An 18561-nucleotide genomic window follows, 5' to 3' on the forward strand; every position below is an offset into this window, starting at 1 on the left:
ACAGTAACGGACCGTACGTGGCTGGGCTGGTTTTGGCTGGGGTAGAGTTAATTTGAGGGGTTAAACCACAACCATGGCAGCAACACAAGTATCATTGTTCTACTTACAGATCAATCAAGCACTAGCGAGAACACGAGTCATTACAGAGCCAAGGCAGCCTTTTCAGTTTCATCCCTTTTTGGTGTTTTTGATAGATGCGTATCCACACATTTTTCTCCCACAGACGTCTCTAACTAGCATCCAAAGCTCTCTATCTGCCAAAAATTCCCATCGATGTCCAGAGGAGTTCTACGTGCAGAGAACTGGCGGGGCCACGCCTGAATTGTTTTTTTAGATCTATTTATGCTACTGTATCTGTTGTTATTTGTGAATGTACATGATAGAAACACTGTTTACAAAAAATATATCTTCTTTTCTTTAGAAAGGTTTAGTTCTGATAAATAACAAATTAAGTTTACAGATCTGAAATTGGCATACCTTGACAACTACAATCTACTAGACTGAAAAAAGGTGGGATCCTAGTGAGGGAACAAATTGGGATGAAAACCAAAGTGGTCACATTTGCATGAAGGATATGTTTGAACATAGCTGATGGTGAAACAAAACACACTGTTTGCTATCGCTTGTGATCTGTGACTGCAGCACACCAGCTTGGTAACTGTATGTGTACTTTCAGTATATAAATAAAATATGAAAATGCTCCAGTAGAATCAAAGTATCGGAAGTGCTCTATTTGCTCAATTCTAGAGAATAAAAAGTTATAACATCACAGAAACAAAAATATGACATAGCATGCGGTCACGATAGCAAGCACAGGGAAGAAAAATATTGAGAAAATATACTTATATGCATATTATGCAAATATATTTTACATTAACATACAATGTTATAAGAATGTTAAATAATGTGAATGGATATTTAAAAAAGGCTACAGCTAGATGGTTTCATGTCGAAGTAGCAAATAACCTGAGACATCTTCTATGCTTTCACTGGAATAACAATCTTTAAATCTACAGCAGATGTAGAACACATTGACAGTAGTTGAATTCTCAGCTAAATTATACTAAAAATGTGCTGTTCTCTTTCAAAATGACATGGCAGCTGGAACCAGTCCAAGGGAAGGAAAATGTGCTGTACATTTACAGTACTTACAAAAGATTCATTTTGCTGTTGATGGACACTTAAAATGCTTGTTTGAAATATTATGAACATGTGTATGTCTCCAAAGACCTAGAGCAACACTCCCACGATCAGCTTGCTTACTGCAGAAGAGAAAGCAAGAGATCATTAAAAACGATGCCCGTTCAGGACTGGGAACAAATGTATTATGACATCTATAAACCCAAGAAATTTTAGCAAAGAAAAATAAATTTGGCTTGCTGAAATTGTAGTTGATGGATCGGCAATATAAATGACTTATTTTAAACTTACCAGTGTAACTCTACCACTTTATGATTAGCGTGTATGGCAGCATTTACAAACAATGTTACTAAATACTGACTTTATACACGATTACAGCTGTTTGAAAACTTCTATGACAATCAAAGTTTTGTAGTGATAATATACAACACTTACTTTCTCAAGGCTTGTTGTTTTGACGACACCTGCCTTTCAATTTAAAAAGTTCCTCTGAAGTGCATTCTATGTTAAAGTGTCCATAACCTCAGAACGAATGTGTACATGTGTGTGTGCATACATATACTTTTGCTTTGCAGTGTGTGCTTTTAAAAACACACAATTCTTTGCTATACGTATTCACACATACATGAGTATGGTCTACATAGTAAAAGTTCATATATATATATATTTTAATATATAAATATATATATAAACTCTGTAGGCAAGTAGTATACTTCGCTTTGTAATTGAAGTCCTTTAAAAAAGTTCAGTCACTCAGTTAACATAGTATAGCCAGTAAATTAAGTTGAAAAGAGAAAATGTGAATGGAAACACCATTCTTGACCACCTGTCGATGGCATTCACATCTGTTAGATCAGGGATTTTTATTTTCAATTGCGAAGACCTTCTTCGTAAATGGCCCCTCTTGCTGTGGGAGCCTGTTCTTTCTGACGAACGTCTTCCAAGGCTTTCGCGATGTGAGCTTTGTTTTCTGTACTGGATTCCTGAGTTGTCAAAGGATATCATTGAATTTCTGGCATCCGTAACGCTGGTGGTGACCTCGTTGCTTGCTACCTCGTTGTGAATTTCAAGCGACGTTAGCAGAATGTTTCCATGGGTATCCACCTAGGGGGCAACAACAGAAATATAAATTGTTTCAAAAGACTTGACCTCTATCAGCAGAATGTGGGTGTATTTAAATCTCCAAACCCATATATATATTTGAAGAAAGCATGTATTCATTTTAAGCATGTGATAATCTTAGAAGAAAATGGCACTACTCAGCTGCTTAAAATCAGACAAGTACTTAAATACTTTCATAAACAGGGTTATCATCATACTACCAACATCCAGTACAAAACCGTATTTGGTAAAACCAATCATTTTCCTCTCCCTCTAAATCAGCCGCGTTTTAAAGGATGGTGTAGTTCACTGAAATCTCTACGTTGCTGGCGGTGGGGGGAGAGGGTAAGGGATGGATTCTCTCTCTGCTACCTACATGTGAAGTTTGCTAAAATCACAAGAACAGTTCTGACCTGCTGAACAATTTTCTATTTCGGAATCACAGAGCTTATCTACAACTTCTCTCTTAAGCTTTTTCTTCCAAAGTCATTTGCACAGTTTTGCAATAATGGCAATGCTTAACTGTGCGGCTCTTCCACCTGGGTAAGTGATCTTAAAAAGCAATGAACTTAGACAAGGATGAAAGCTTCTGAACAGAGGAAACAGGTGGCACTCTTCCCTCCCACCTCCATATCCAAGAGGCGGTGAGCAGAGTGTTGAGCACAGGTGAGCAATGCGATGCCATTTTTAGTAAGTAAATGGAAGGTTATGATCCTTTAGAGTCCTTAAATTCCAGTCCAGACTCTCTAGTCCCCCTGAGTACCGATAGAGGAGGAGCAGCGTGGAGTTGGGTATGGCTCCTTCAATCCAGAAAAACTTCCAGTTTCCATGAGTGGCGCTGATGGGCAGTCCCAAACGATGCTGCCTTAGTCAGCATTTGGTAGCTTCAGTAGTGGGGCACCACATCCCCTTGTGCCCCATGCCCTGCATGCTGGAGGACAGGCAGAGAAGACAGCTGATGCAGGGATCAGCTCCAATTTTCCTGCCTGCTTTTGGGAAAGGAAAATAACATCTGAATGTAAAATAAACGTTCTGTAGTGGGTATTTTCAGCCAGTTAACGCATGTGTGAGACTGTTCAAGTGAACTCTGTTCCCCATGTCAGAAATAGACAGTGAATCATGGCATACGGGATAATTTCCAGTTTTATGTATACAATTTATTTATCCACAATTCATCCTGCAATTAATACATTTTTCTAACCTGCCACATGATCTAGCTGTGTTAACTGCGCAGCAGTTGAACATCTCATCCTAGAAGCATCTGTTTAAAAGTGGCTGAGAAAACACACTATCATCATGGCCTTTTTGAAGTTTGTACAGTCATCCAATACCACGTCCTTTGCAAGCTTTGTGTGATGCATTAAAAGTATGCATAGCTATGTGTCTGTCCATATGCATTTAGCTTTTTTCAGTCCTGTTAAAATTCTGTAAAATGGATGTTTCTTTCATCAATTATTGATGCTACAGCTTATCTTTTCTCAGTGAAAGCAATTATGATAGTATATCAGTAATGCTTTGCCAAGCTTCTTGCAAATGGAAAAAGAATATAAAACGCTATGAATGACATAGAGGCAAGTAGAAAAAAAAATCCTAAGGTATCCAACAAATCCTGCTGTTGTAGGCAACAGTACATTATGCTGATGAGTGCCTATAAATAAACAACGTGAACCAAAATAATGGGGTGGAGAAGCCTCAGCGGTGATTAAGAAGAATTTATTTTCCCCATGGCAGAAACCCGTTGGGTACAAAAGTACGAGCTTGAGGTTTGTAGAAATGAGTTCACGCTGTTCAGCAGTATCTGTAACCAGGGAATACACACAGCTGTAAAATACAGCCATGGACATCATCACTACTTATGGTGGTCTCTGAAAAAAACTGAGCTGGTTTTCTGTTTTTTTTTTTTTTTCACAAAGAGTACAAATTATGATCGGGATTTGTAACAGCATTGTGTAAAATATCTCCACAATCTGCACTTTCCTCATGAAGCTTAAAACTAAATCTCTCATCCAGGCCCCCACGGCGTCACATGTCATCTCCTTTCCCATCTCCTCCCAGGCTTTGAGAAATGTTCTTCAGCTTACTAAAAATGCCCCAGCAGAGACCATTTTGCTGGGCTCCACCCTGACAGCACTGCCTTCCCCTTGCAGGTCTCTGCTCCCTTTCCGTCCACCACCACAGATGTCAGCTGCTCTTTCCCTCGGGGCTTCCTGATCTCTCCCGATTCTGTCCGCCACCTACATATATACAGATATTAGCCTGTCCATGGGTGCTTTGTCCTTCTACACCGAGTCCTGGATTTTTGTAGGTGAGGTGTCAGCTGAAAGCTTGTAACCTGGAGGGTACATCTATGTGTTCAGGCTTCTCCTGCCCAAGGAAAGTATTCATTTGATTCCACTTATTTCATCACACCCCATAGCCTGCTTCACCTTATCTGCCAACCTTACATGCCACCCTAACGTAGCTTCTGCCTCTGATCTGCCAATGCTGCTGCCACTTTTCACTGCTCATCACTGCATCTATAAATCAACCCAGAAAGGTGGTCAAGAAAGTTGCAACATTTGTGTAAATGCTTTGCCTGAACATACCATGATGTCCTATGAGGTTGTACGACAGCATATATTTTCTCAAAATATCAAATGAGACATATTTGGAAACATACTTTTGAAATGCATCTCTCTGTTAATAGAGCAACAGACTTGCATGTCAAATACAAGGAAGGAGCAGATGGAGAGAAGAAGAGGTCTGCAGAAACTGAAATCAGGCTTCTGGTCTGCAGATATTCTTGAGACCTAATCCTGCAAACTGTATTGATTCCTTCAGAGGTTTTGGATAAACCACCTAAGCTCTCAACAAAGTTAGAGCAATATATACGAATGCTTTGTGACAATCTTAAGGTAATGTTCTGAAGTATGAATACTTAATGCATGCAACATGTTAAAAAGTATTTGCACATAAGCATGTCTTCTGAAAGATTTAAGCAATGATTTAAATGACTGACAAATGTACACAAGCTCTCTCAATGAATAAAGCAGCAAACCAATAATGGCAGGGTATCCTGTGCAAGTCGACTCATGTTTGCCTGAATATACAGATAAGGCAAAATCCTCCATGAGTGACCATGAGTTGCAGGGATTTGGACTCGATGGCCCTTACGGGTCCCTTCCAACTTGAGATATTCTATGATTCCATGAGTGCAGACTGGTGGCTCCAGGGAAACTGTTATTCCAGGTACAGATACAGATTAAGAAAAGCAGCTGAACTGGTTACAGTCATGGCTACACATGATGAACAAGGCCAATGTCTGTGATAAAACTTTAGTTTTACTCCTTATGAGCCTTAGAATATTATTTTTTCACCTGGCTCAGAAATGTCACTGTCTATGCACTGGAAATTCTCCCCAAAACGTTAACGCCAGGCTTTGCTCGCGAACCTTGTCATAAATCGGAGAGATGACATTGTGTATTTGGCCAATTTCCCCTTACTCCTTACCATCCTGCTTTAACCTAAAGATTTCCCTTGTTTCCCTGGGCCTCCGTGCTTCTTGTAGTCTTTTTTCTGCCTGACCATGGCTCCACTGAAGCCATTCATTCCCGTTTCCCCGCTGTGGTCTCCACTGCCGGTGCTCCCACCTCCTCCCTGACACAAGCCAGGCCTGGTTGTTTCCATGGAGTGTTTCCCAGTGAGCTCATCAAAGCAGCTGGAAACAGCTGAGCACCAAATAATTGATTAAGTCCCTGCTGAATCAGCATGGATCCAAATATGCAAGACTGATGCTCTTATTTCAGAATCAATTTTAATCAAATCCCATCCCTCCCACCTCTGAACAACTACAGCTCCTGCACCAGGGTGAAGTGATTGAATCTCACATAACTCCATTTGGAGGCTGAGAAGCATGAAATGCTGTGAGATGTTTTATACACGGAAAAACAGATTCACTTTTGAAGGTTCACCATTTCTGAACTATAAATGTTACAGTACAAAGAAAAAATCCAAAGAGACTAGCAGCCTAATGTCATCACACAAAAAGGAGCATAACTTACCTAACTGAAGCCAGAAAGAGGAGAATTAAGATAAGGCTCACAAAGAACCTCTGGTCCTTGCTCTTGGAGGACTACCACGTCTCCAATAGGCTCAACTTGGATTGTACGTTGTAGATATGAAACTTCAACACCCTTTTTACACCTGGAAAGTCCTGAATCCACTTCTTAATTCTAGACAAGATACTGGCTCGTTTGGATGTTAAGTATTATATTTTTAAAGAAATGCAAGCCAAGAGCTGCTGTTGAAGACCTTTCTTCAATCAAGATTCTTGGAAAACTTCAGCTTTAATGTCAGTTTGGACACACTTTACTAGGGTCGGGAAACTACCATAAAGTTTGATTTACTATTAGGTAGTGTCTAAATTATTTCAGGTTCATTTAGTGCTCTGTTTAATATTCCATAAATTTAAAGGAGTACTTTACAATGACATCTCTTTTTCCTCATAAGTCTTTCACTCTACTACACAAAAAGAAAGAAAGGAAGCATTTTGCTCAAACCCTATAGGTATGTTTAGGAGTTCATCAATCTCAAATTTTTAAACACCATGTAAACACTTTCCATCATATGAAGCAATATAAATGCAAATAGTGGGTTTAAATAACAGCATGAAAAGCTGTCTCTGTAGTTAGTCTTGCATTATTTTACAGCAAAATTACTATTCAAGTACATTATCCCACAAAATAGACCTCCCCTTAAAATTATAATAAAATGGAAATTATTTTTGGTGGAAATTGTAAACTAGACCCCAGCTACCTGATTCTCACCTGATCCGCCCTGGTGCAAGCATCTATGGTTATGCAAGGGGCAACCTACCTCGTAGCAGTTTTCATCTTCTTTGCTTACGTATAAATGGCTTTCCAACATGTAGAACAGTACGTGATCAGGCCCTAAGTGTTATCTGTACTTAAAGCAAAATTCATTGACCACATTATGCCTTGGATATTTTAAAAATAATTTAAAACTGCAAGCACAACAAAAATGATAGTGTTGAGTGCTCTCCCTGAGTCTAAAAGTTGATACTTCTCTCACTACCATTGTAATATGTTTATATTAATTAATAAGCACAAAAAAATGAAAGAGACAATTATGTTATATCAGCCTAGATGAACCCAGGGTAGCCAGCAGAACTGGGAAGATGGAAAGATCTTGAAAAAAAAGGAAAGTATGAAGAATAAAAAAAATTAGGAAGTTGCATTTTAGTATCACTGTCTACCAAGTAAGAATAGAGTTTGACAATTAATCTTGGTATACTTGAACGGACGAAGAAAAGGAAACGAATGCGTGGTCATCCCTTCCCCTGTATTTTACATTGTCTGTGGTTTCTTACAATCTCTGGGCTCTACTGTGGATTGCATGTACAATCCTTATTACCATCTCTGGATTTGCACCATTCATACTTGTGCAAAGTGGCTGTAGAACAAAATTAGTAGACACACGACTCTCCCACTGCACACTGATTGTCCCCATTGTAAGCGCTACAGGACAAGAGTTCTTCCCACAAGAACTGTGCTCATCACCCTTGACAGATATTTTTCAAAACTTGGCACCTACTCATCACACTCATGTTTCAGAAATATCCCACCATTCAAAACAGCACCGAAAAAAGTATCCGGGAAAGATGAAGATGCACAGAGGAATACTGGCAGCTTTGCTATTCTCATATTTCCCGATTTAAACTGAGTGATAATTCTGCCACAGCAGCCAAGATATTCATTCTCAGAATAAAATCCCACTTGTGAGAACGGTTGCTACAATTAACAATTCTTTAAAAGCACTAAGTAGATGTAAGTGGCCTGAGCCTCTATTCTCAGCAATGCCTGGTGGGAAGCTGCCGCCTTGGCCTGACAGCGGGGGTTTGAGCCAGGAATCTCCAGAGCTAAAAAAACATGCAGGAACTGCCTGACAAGAAGGGCCTTTTTATAAAGGGTTATGCATTATTTTTGTTCAAAGGAAGCTCTTCTCGCATGTCTGACAGCCACAGGGGGTTGAAGCTTGAATAAGCTTCTGTGATAGTTACCCTCCTGATTGATACCCTGGGGCTGAACTTTTGGTCCCACCAAACTGAAAACGTGAATTGCCACAGCTTGAACTAAGAAGCAATATTTTTAGCAGGGACCTGTAACAAATCATAACCTCTGTGGATTGGCCCAGAAGGAGCAATGTCCAAAACACATGCTCACTGGCTGATTATGCCAGTAGCCTCTATCACAAGAGTGAACAACAAGTGAGAACAGGATTGCCTTAGACCTGTCTCATGCTGATTTAGTTGTAAATTAGGCTGTACCTGAGCCTTATTTAAAAGAAACAATTTATGTAGCAAAACTGAAAGTGCACGGAGAGCTACAAATGAAGCCTGAATCTGCCAATGCAAACAGGAGAAACAGAATTGATCCGTAACAATGATGATCAATTTTCAAGGGAAAACATTTTTACAGGCCACCTATTCTTCTCTGACAGTTTTTCCACAAACAGAGGACTTTAATTTAGGCACCGATACCATGGGCAGAATAAATATTTTATGAAAAATGAAGATTCAGTTCTTCCTTTAGCCTAGAGCTTGTTCTTATATATGAACCAGTGTATCAAGGTTTTCAAGAGAGAGTTTTCAATCCAAAACTGGTGCGTGTACGAAAATTTGTTTACACAAAAAAAGGAGCATCCTATGTTCATCTCCAGTAACTGTGGTTTATTGGGAAAAGGCTGGAAAAGTTCAGCGAGGAATACTATTTACAGTGCATTATCTGAAATAAAATACGATGCAAAAGCAGTCAAAAGAAGAGACGGCTATGTGTGAAATTTTCTTTGTAGTCAGCTGCTGATCCACAGATGAGTCATTTGCAAAGGCTCTCTCAGGTTTCATCTCATCACCAGCTCTGAATCTTCTGAAACCATTTCCAGAGATTCAGTTTAGTCAGACGTGCCTCAGTCATCATCCCACCTTCAGCAGTGCTACACAGGAGAATACAGGGCAGAGTTTTCCTCTCCCCACTGCTTTTCTTTGTCACCTCTGCAATGTGAGGACACTGGCTGTTCTGTTTGCATGCTACAAGGGCTCTTCTTTCTCTAAGTCCAGGAGCTATTGGGCTCGTTGGCTTTAACACATGGGTGGAGCTGGACAGAAAGCCATAACCGGAGCAGTGAAGCCAACAGGCAGCTTGGCGGCGGCGGCAGCTGGTGGAGCCCTCCTCAACACAGCAAGCCTCAGTGGCAGCGTATCAGGAACAACTCAAAGAAAAGTGCCTAAAAGCTTGGCGTTTAAGAGGCGTGTACATAGCAGCAGCAGCAACATGGAGGTGGCTGTGCCATTTTCGGCTTTTCAAACCCGTAACCTCCGATGCAGGACAATGCAAATGCATGCATTAGAAAGCAGAGTTACTGAGCATGAACAGTGGCTGCTTTGCAAAGCAATTACCGAATAAAACACAAACATACCCACATCTGTGGATTTTGTGGCCTAGAACATTTTTGTTATTAAAGCTCTCCTGCTCTACAATCAAATAAGACTAGGAAAGCATGAAAAGCCCTTTTGCTACTGTAAGAGGAGTGTTTATAACCAAGCCTGCTAGCTTGCACGCCAGACTTCAGTTCTCTGACATGTAAAAAATGAACTACAATACCAGTGTCCATCCTGGTTCTACTGGGTTCCAGGGTCTAAAACGCTCCCGAGTGAAAATAATGTGGCATTTTCCCTCATTCTCCTCTTGTTCCCTTTGCCGGAGAGACAGACACTGCCTCAGCAGCACTCCCAGTCTCGCGTACCGTAAGAGCAATGCTCAAACTCAGGGCCTGAACGCCAGGCAATATGTTGTGCTGCCTCTGCTCTGCTAGTGCTGCCTCCCAACACAAACAAGTGATTTCCACAGCACCGCAGCCCCTCCTGCCTGAGCACTGTCAGCTGGACCTGATACAGCACAGAGTTGTTCTGTCACTATACCCACTAGTTACAGCATCTGATGTGGACAATAAATGGGCTAATGTTTATTTATTTATTTGGTTTGGTTTGGTTTTTGGTTGTTTTTTTTTCTAGTGCCCTGAGCTAGCACTCTAAATCAATGACAGCGAGCTCATGCACATGGTTCGTATAGAAGCAAATTCAATTACTAAAACAAAACAGCAACACAAATAAACTCAAAATGGTAGTCTTAGAGACAAACTAAAAATAATGCCTTCTTCCAGTTTTATATCTCAACCATTTTCAATCTTCTTTCCAGCACAGCGTACATTTTGACAGTCATGAAATAATGGCAATAGCTGCAAAGGGGGCTGCCTGTTTTTAGGCACTCTCCCATTCTTTAAAAATGTTGCTCAGCCCCAAATCACGTGAGATTTGAAATATTTCCCAGGATTAGAAACCTTCCCTTTCTGAATGGAAATACACTCCATGGAAGCCTGAAGCCTCAACAAAATGAAGATGACAGTAATGTCATTGAACTCGCACAAGGTAGTCTTCACCTGTGGCTTTGAGCCTCCCTTACTGTGCAGTATGCCCTCCAGTTTGTGAGCCTCTCCCAGGACATCCAGCCCCTGAGTCCCAACTCTAAAGCAAGAAGCAAGCAAACGCCAAGCAGCCGCTATTTCCATCAGATTCAATGATCTTCAAGAGCCACCAAAGAACAGGTTGGAAGTTAATGCCTCTTTACTGCCCCAGAAGAGGTCAGAGCCAAGGCTGCAGAGCTTTCAGGTACTGTCTTCCATGGCAAGTATGTAAAAAAAGTCTGGCATGACCACCTGTCCTGCTACATCCATGGATGCCTGTACAGTATGGTACACGGTGGGCATAATCCAGAACCATGCAACCATTTTCCTTCTTCAGGGCTACGGTGTCTGGACGCCCTGGTAAACTTTGTCCAAAGTAGATCTGCTAGATGGATTTCCCCTGTGCTGCTCATCCCGAAGGCAATAGGACCTCTTACCTGCTCTGAGCAATTCCCTCTGCTTTGCATTTGCCAGTGTTTTTCAAATCAGAAATTCAGATCTGACATCCTACATTCACTGAATCTGCATTTTCTGTCTATGCTTTGTTTCAAAGGAAGATTTCTGATCAACTCTACCTAATGTCCCTGTCTTTTCCTGTTGTATGCTGGCACTGCTTCTCTGAAGGCACTGAAGCCAGTGACTGCAACGAAGCTCAGTTGACTTCACCAGCTGAGGCCTGGAGACAAAATGTTTTCCGCAGAGAATGGGACTGTACCTCATTATTTATCCTAGATCATTTGAACAGCAAATATTCACAGTCAGTATGAGTATATGCGTTTCTACAAAGCATACAGAGTTCCCTTTCACAGCTGGGACTACAAGGGACAAAGCAACACGCTCTTCTTTCAGCTCTGGTGTGCTGAATTTGTAGCCTAATTTCCTTCATGCATGGTTGATATTAAACCAGCAGAAAAGTCAGAAAAGTCCACGATATTTGCTTCGGATGGTCCGGAAAGAAAAGGTCAAAAGTGAGAAAAAAAAAGGGTATATGGTATGATCAGATCTGGGATATAAAAATGACATGATCTGGGTATGAAAACCCCTCATTTTCATTAGTTAAGGTTCGTATGCTTCTTTTGACAATATAGACCAATTGATCTCAAGATAGAAGAACAGTCAGGCATGGGGTGCTATTGGGGCCATTAACAAGACTTGTACTGAATTATGTAAATCATTTAAATGGATGAGATTCACCAGATGGTTTCCATTGGGAGAACTGAACCTTAGTGCATACATCTGCATTACCTGCTTGCAGCTAAAATCTTCTCCATTGCTTTCAATTCTGATACTCTTTTTTTTCCCCATCTGCTTTTTTTATTATTGTAACTATTTATTTTTCCAGGAAAGGGAATTCATTCTTCCTGCTAGCTTAGTCCTAAGCAGTGCTGCCAACTGTGATGAGAATTTGGTTTCATAATATAGTGGACAAAAATGAGTTTATTGGTTCAAAAATTATTTCACAGATATAAGTGTCAATAATTATGTGTAGTTCTGCATTACATTTGCCATAGCAGACAGAATCATTAGGATCAAAAACACAGCTTGAAATTACTTTTATGATACTGGTATTTAATAAACAGGCAGTAGTTTTGTCACTATGAACTCTTCTAATTTATAGCCGATAGAAAAAACAGTCTTACTCAACAGAACTGAATGAAAAAGCCTCACTGGGAGCATTTAAGCCAAAAAGGTGTTCTGTTCAAACTGACATGGCTTGCTAACATCATATAGTGTTGAATACTTTGAATTTTTCTTCCAAAGGGGAAAAGAAAAGGGTATTCATTGGATGAAGTAATGCTCCAGGCAAGGAAATAGGCTGGAGCATAATCAGCACAGACCATGCCAATACTGTGCTTCAGAAATCAATCTGAAAGTTTCTCTAGGAATCATAATTTTCTGCTGGTCTTAAACAGCAGCAGATGACAATGCCACACACAGCGGTTCAGCTAAGCTGGCCAATTAATTAGCATGGCAGAACTAATCCCTTATCTGTTCTCTTCCATTCTAAATGTGTCTGCTCTAAGTGAAGTGAGAAAAAGTATGCTCAGATCCTGGATTCCCTTACGTAGGTACTTAAACAAAATCACAATTAAATTATATTTGATTTAAACAAATAAATGCCTTTGTAGATCTGGGCCTTTATTTTCAAGCTAGCTGCACTCCCATTGTTATCTTCTTTTTACAGTTACTTGTTATACAGATCATGCTCACTTCAATTTCTGTATGCCTAAATATATTCTTCTAGGTAGGTTCTTGAATATAAAAATGCCAAAGTTTGCCCACAAAAAGGAGATGTGGTTGGTGATGTTTTTATGCATGATTTTTTTGTTTATTTCACACAGTTAGTTTTTGTAATAAAAGAAAAGAGAGGCTATATATAGACTAAAGAATCCTACCCGGTTGCCTTCAAACTTTGAGCGATCGTTGTTTGCCTTTGCTGTTTTTTCTGCAAGTTTCTTCTGCCTTTGAGGGCCTTTTCCGAAGAAAATGTAGTTGACAAAGGCGTATTCAAGTAAGGCCAAGAAGACAAATACAAAGCAGCCCATAAGATACATGTCAATGGCTTTAACATACGGAATTTTAGGCAAAGTCTCTCGCAGATGAGTGTTGATTGTTGTCATAGTCAGCACAGTTGTAATTCCTACACAAAGAAAAAAAAGAGCACATACCTTACAACTCTAAGCAGATCATGCTTCAATTTTATTTTCCTTTTTGGCAAATTTGCCTTGTCAGTGTGAAGAAGCTTAAAAATTTGTGAAAGGTATCTCTCAGGTGACATCACTGCAAATGAAAGTAAAATTAAAGCTTGATGCATTATGATTCTGTTACAACATTCCCTTCATATGATCAGGGGGAACAGCTAAGAAGGAGACCTGGCACCACTGCTGGGAGTTAACAACAGCTTCATGGAAGCCAGTGTAGCCGTACTGAGGATCTCTTCCACGAAGACCAAACTGATCTGTGACAGGAAGGCAAATAGCCTGCCAAGCATTAAAAGGTGTGCTCTTACAGCACTGTGTTGCTCAACACAATGGCTAGAAGTTTTTAAAAAGTAACAAAACTAATTAGAGGACTGGACAGATAAAACCATGCGTACATATTAAGGCAGAGCGTTCGTATAGATGGTGAAAGATTCCTCTCATGCAGTTTTAAATTTCTAAGAGTTAAGCAGTTGGTTGAAGTTAGTCCTGTAGGGCCCTCTGTAGCAGATGGAGAGAGACAGGCACTGTTCTAGAGCAGTTCATCCCATCTATTTTAGACACCTGTTTCAGGAAAGGACTATATAGAAGAGGGATTTGAGATGACTGGTTTAGAGCAGTAGTCTAATTTTTACATAGAAAGAAGTGAGATGAGCACCAAAAGGCAGACAGGTATGTGCATTTGTGGAAAGAAAAAGCCAAGGAGGGAGAGCAGCATTTTTATAGTGATCGACTGGACACTAATGAAGTACCTAGAAAATCTATAAGGTATGTCAAACCCTCATTTATTTACCTAAGGATGGATATAGCACCTGAAAATATATTCCAGAACACTGTTTTGAAAAGCTGGTAAGAAAAGCAAATTTATTGTAAGTCTGCCTGAATTCACAATAAACTGCAGGGTCTGTATCTCTGCTGGAAATTTCATGGGAATCACAAATCACAGGTGGCTGAAAACACTGATTTGTGGAATAAGACTACATTGGTAAAAGAGGCAAGCCATTCTAATAGGTCCCCTCCGTTACTATTTTCTGATTCCGTAATTACACCACTAGCTTGTAAGTAGTCACTAAAACGCAGGCAGAACAAAAATAAAGAACAAAAGAAAATTGCTGTCGTGTTATAAAGCGCAGCTTCTTTTACCTGAAGAGACAGAAATAAAGACAATATAACTCAAAATCAAGCTGTTGGTGTAAACAGTGTCACTCCAGGGAACTGTAGTAGTAGCCTACGAGGTTCTGTAACAAATATTTTGTATATTTAGAAGGTCAGCGTCATGTGGTTTTCAGTGCTTTTCCTCTAAACTGTGAAACAAGCGTGTGTTGATGTCAGATGTTTCACGGCTTGAAATACAGCGGAGACACCCACAGCACAAGCTTATTTAAAAATTGTACTGGGTATAACTCACCCAGTTCTGCAGTAGAAGGAGGAGTATGGCTGACACACTACTTTTACCTAAAGAAACTTTGACAAAGTCTCTAGAAAACCTCCATGCCAGCACAAGGAACAGGGGTGAGAAGGGTGGAGGACTGTAGCAAACACTATCATACATTTGCAGCCCAAGAGATTTCTCTAGCCTGAATTAGCTTCTTTCCTTGTAGCTGCTTCCCGTAAGGGATTCAAAGAATTAGCTAAGATCCAATTGATTCTTGTATCAGAAATCTCACAGATTCCTTTTAACACACCCTTGGCATCTCACTATCATCCCACAGATGCTTACCAATGCCTAGGTCACAAGGGACGTACAAGCCTGCCCAGTGGGGGTTATAATGTCCACATTTTTGGTGCCTGTTCCCAGGCTGTAATCTAGATTCCAGAGGCAAGTCCATAGACACCACATGGGGAGAGTTTGGTGGCTCTCTCGGTGATCCAGAAGATTAAGCACACTGAATAGAAAGGTGGCTAACGCTAACCAAAAGCAAATACGTCCCCTGGGAGATCCTGACACCCTGCAGGCAAATGCCCTTCTGAAGATCAATAATTTATTTTAAAGCACAGCTGGAGGAGAAGCAGCTGACACTCACCTATCATATAAAAACAGGGTAATCTTGTGATTATAGCCCTTCCCAAGAGTGAGAACTCTTGAGATTATTTTTCTCCTCACTCAAAGGACTGAATTTAGGAACTTCTAGGGCTAACTAGCAAAAGCTCAGTTTTGAACAGAATTGATGGTTTTGAACGTTTCTCTTGAGATCAGCCCTATATCAGCCTCTATCTGCAGTGTCTTTAGCACATAGTCTCTGGAATGAGCTGGCCTTTGCTCCATGCCTGTGTTTCTCTGTTGAGGGAACTATTTGGTTCAGCGCAGGCTGGAGCACAGACGGCGTGTGCGGCGAGGGACCAGGGACAGGAGCAAAACATGGAAGTGAATGAACTAGAATCAGGCTCTTTCAGAGAACACAGGCTTCTTCCAGGGGTAGAGTAAAAGCTTGTCTCTATGTCTCTAAGGACTGCACAGGGAATTCTTCCTCTAACAAACAGCTAAGGCAGCAGGCCTTATCCTCCTGTGAACTGAGCTTTTCAGAGCCAGTTACCTATGTCCAAAGTTGCGATATTGCCTTTAAACTTTGATACCATTTCGTATCAGCTTCAGACTCATAAGAGTGGCTATACAAAGGAACATAGGATTAGACCCATGGTACTGAACTTTATTATACAAACATCACAGACATAATCACCAAGGCACCAATTGTTTTCGCAGAAGAACCTTTTAGATGGATTTTCGTCCTCTGAAAAGGACTTTCCACCAATTGAAAATAGAACATCTGGACTCCTGAGCTTGCCTTGAATGTACTCTCCGGCTTTTATTCTAATATTTGTGTTATCACAGTATGGTACTTGATGAACTTGTGCTACACAGAAATAGGCCACATGAGACAGTCCTGTTCCTTAAACAAGGAAAAACTGTGTGAACTCATTATAGAAGGGCATGGAATGTCACTGGGTTTGGTAACTTCTGTCTATCCATCTGTTCTCTGCAGTCCTGGCTGGCATGTAAAAATCTAGATGCTGACTGATGTGTTTGAAGTGCTCCCCTCACTCGGTCATAATGTCTCCAGGGTGGACCTTTGGTATCCAGAAGTTCATTTATATATACATCAGAGCTGTTTGGACTCTATGTCCCACCTCCCATTAAGCTACTACTTAGCTGCAACCTGCTGAACATGCACTAGCTGCTGAGTGGTAATGCCAGATTGTGTCAGGCCCATATGCACCAGCTAATCCACAGTATCTGTAGAATTACTGTACAGTAACTGCAGTTAATCTACAATATCTTCAATTATCCAAGTTCAGATGCTAGGATGTAATATTACATTGCATAAAGGTATACATGTAGCTGCCCAGCCTGCTTTGGTATGTGGGATCTTGGGAGGTTCAGAGAAGGGGAATCTCATGGGCATGGGTTGGAGTCACAGTTTGCTGTGGTATACATCAGAAAAATAAGGGAACTAGGGAATATGTGTCTGTTTTAAGAAGAGAAGAGAGCACACTAGGAAGTTATACAGCATAGGCTTACTGTCAAGTTTTGGGAAGGAAGGTATGTGCTATTGGGAAGCACAGGGTTGAAGACAGGATTTGGGATGAGATGAGAGGCAGCAGTAGTCATAAGGATTATTTATGGATCCATTTAATATTCCTTGTCTCTAGCTATCCCTGAGTATGCTTCTGTAACAGATGAAATATTTCCTGTGAGATATTTTGAAGCCACCTTCGCTTATCTAAACAATACTTTGATCTGAAAAGGTCTTGGACTGGGATCACCAATCTGTGTCAAATCCATGTTTTTCTGCCATGAGGTAAACGGCACTTTAAGCTGTCATAAAAATGCACTTAGCATACCACGCATTCTGAGGGTGAGCCGGGATGTCACGGTCCGTAGCTGACATGCCCCTGCGCTCTGAATGAGCACATGGTTCTTGAGGTCTGTTCCTGCCACTGTCAGTTAAAGCACCCAGGACCTCAGGAGCAGGCTTGGAGCCACACTTGTCTTCCCACACTGAGCTGGACTAAAAGCCCATGCTCAAGCCCTTGGAGTATGATTCTGGAGCTGGTCCCCTTGCTGAAGCTACTGACAACAACAGTAACTTTGATGAGAACAAGGCTGGGACCTGTATGAGCAGCTCATGTCAGAGATTTAGTGGTAGCTACTTTCTTGCGTGCAGGGGAAACCTTATCACTTTTGAGGCAATACTGAATGACATGATTTTGACGTAAATGATTTTGGAATATCAAAACACTGACATCACGTTGCAGTCTTTAACAACCTCCGAAGGCTACATTCAGTCTGACATTTTAATGTCCCACTCATTCTTAGCACATACCAAGGGCAACTCTTGCTGCTGATGCATCATAATTGATCCAGAATGACACCCATGATAAAATGGTAATCAGTATGGAGGGCATGTAGGTTTGAAGAATAAAGTATCCAATATTTCTCTTCAACCTGAAGCTCAGTGAGAGTCTTGGATAGGCACCTGAGGAAAGGGAGGGGAAAACAGCGTTATTTATACTGAGGAAAAGACACTTGCAGAGAGTTGTCTTCAGTTTCCGTAGAAACTAAAGCATGCACATTTTATGGGGTAGTATGACATCTGCAGAACAGTAGGGAAAATGCCTTCACTGCATTACTGGTTGGTATTAAAAGAAATCTTGCAGTGAATATAGTGATATCCAAGCAATTTGTATTTGGGAAGAAAAGAGAGAGTGAATTATTCTAGATTATTGAACAGATGGGTGAGCACCAGTTAGTTTTAGAAAACACATGCTTAGGTCTCCAAGTAAAATGCTTATCCAAATACATAGTTTTATGTACAGTATTTATATTGAGAGGATTAGTAATGTGCATAGTTTTGTATTTACATGGAAGAGTTGTTCATGAGATGGCATTTCTTAATTACATCTGAACTATGAGAAACATGCTACCTGTGGTGTCAAAAATAAATTGTAATGAATCCCAGTGAGGAAAAGCCTTCAGACCAGATCCAAAGGCCTCTAACATCAATTAGAGCTGGACAGAATTTTTCTTCCAAAAATATTTTAAGCAAAAAAAAAGATTTTATATGTGCGTGTATATATATACAGTATATTTATAGATGTCATGAAT

At 40.5% G+C, this 18561-nt stretch overlaps 1 protein-coding gene across 1 annotated transcript in view; it reads right to left on the reverse strand.

Annotated features, from left to right (window-relative positions):
* Positions 1-1893: 1893 nt before the first annotated feature.
* The window catches only part of GABRB3 (gamma-aminobutyric acid type A receptor beta3 subunit), a 35580-nt gene continuing 18912 nt past the window's right edge, over positions 1894-18561 (reverse strand). The window contains exons 4-6 of the mRNA XM_009281335.2: positions 17780-17932; positions 13155-13399; positions 1894-2244 (exon numbers count right to left, since the gene is read on the reverse strand). Coding sequence (XP_009279610.1) covers positions 1894-2244; positions 13155-13399; positions 17780-17932 — 749 coding nt within the window. The remainder of the gene's footprint in view (positions 2245-13154; positions 13400-17779; positions 17933-18561) is intronic.

Source organism: Aptenodytes forsteri, unplaced genomic scaffold (genome assembly GCF_000699145.1).
Source record: "Aptenodytes forsteri isolate BGI_AS27 unplaced genomic scaffold, ASM69914v1 Scaffold212, whole genome shotgun sequence".
Taxonomy (NCBI): Eukaryota; Metazoa; Chordata; class Aves; order Sphenisciformes; family Spheniscidae; genus Aptenodytes; species Aptenodytes forsteri.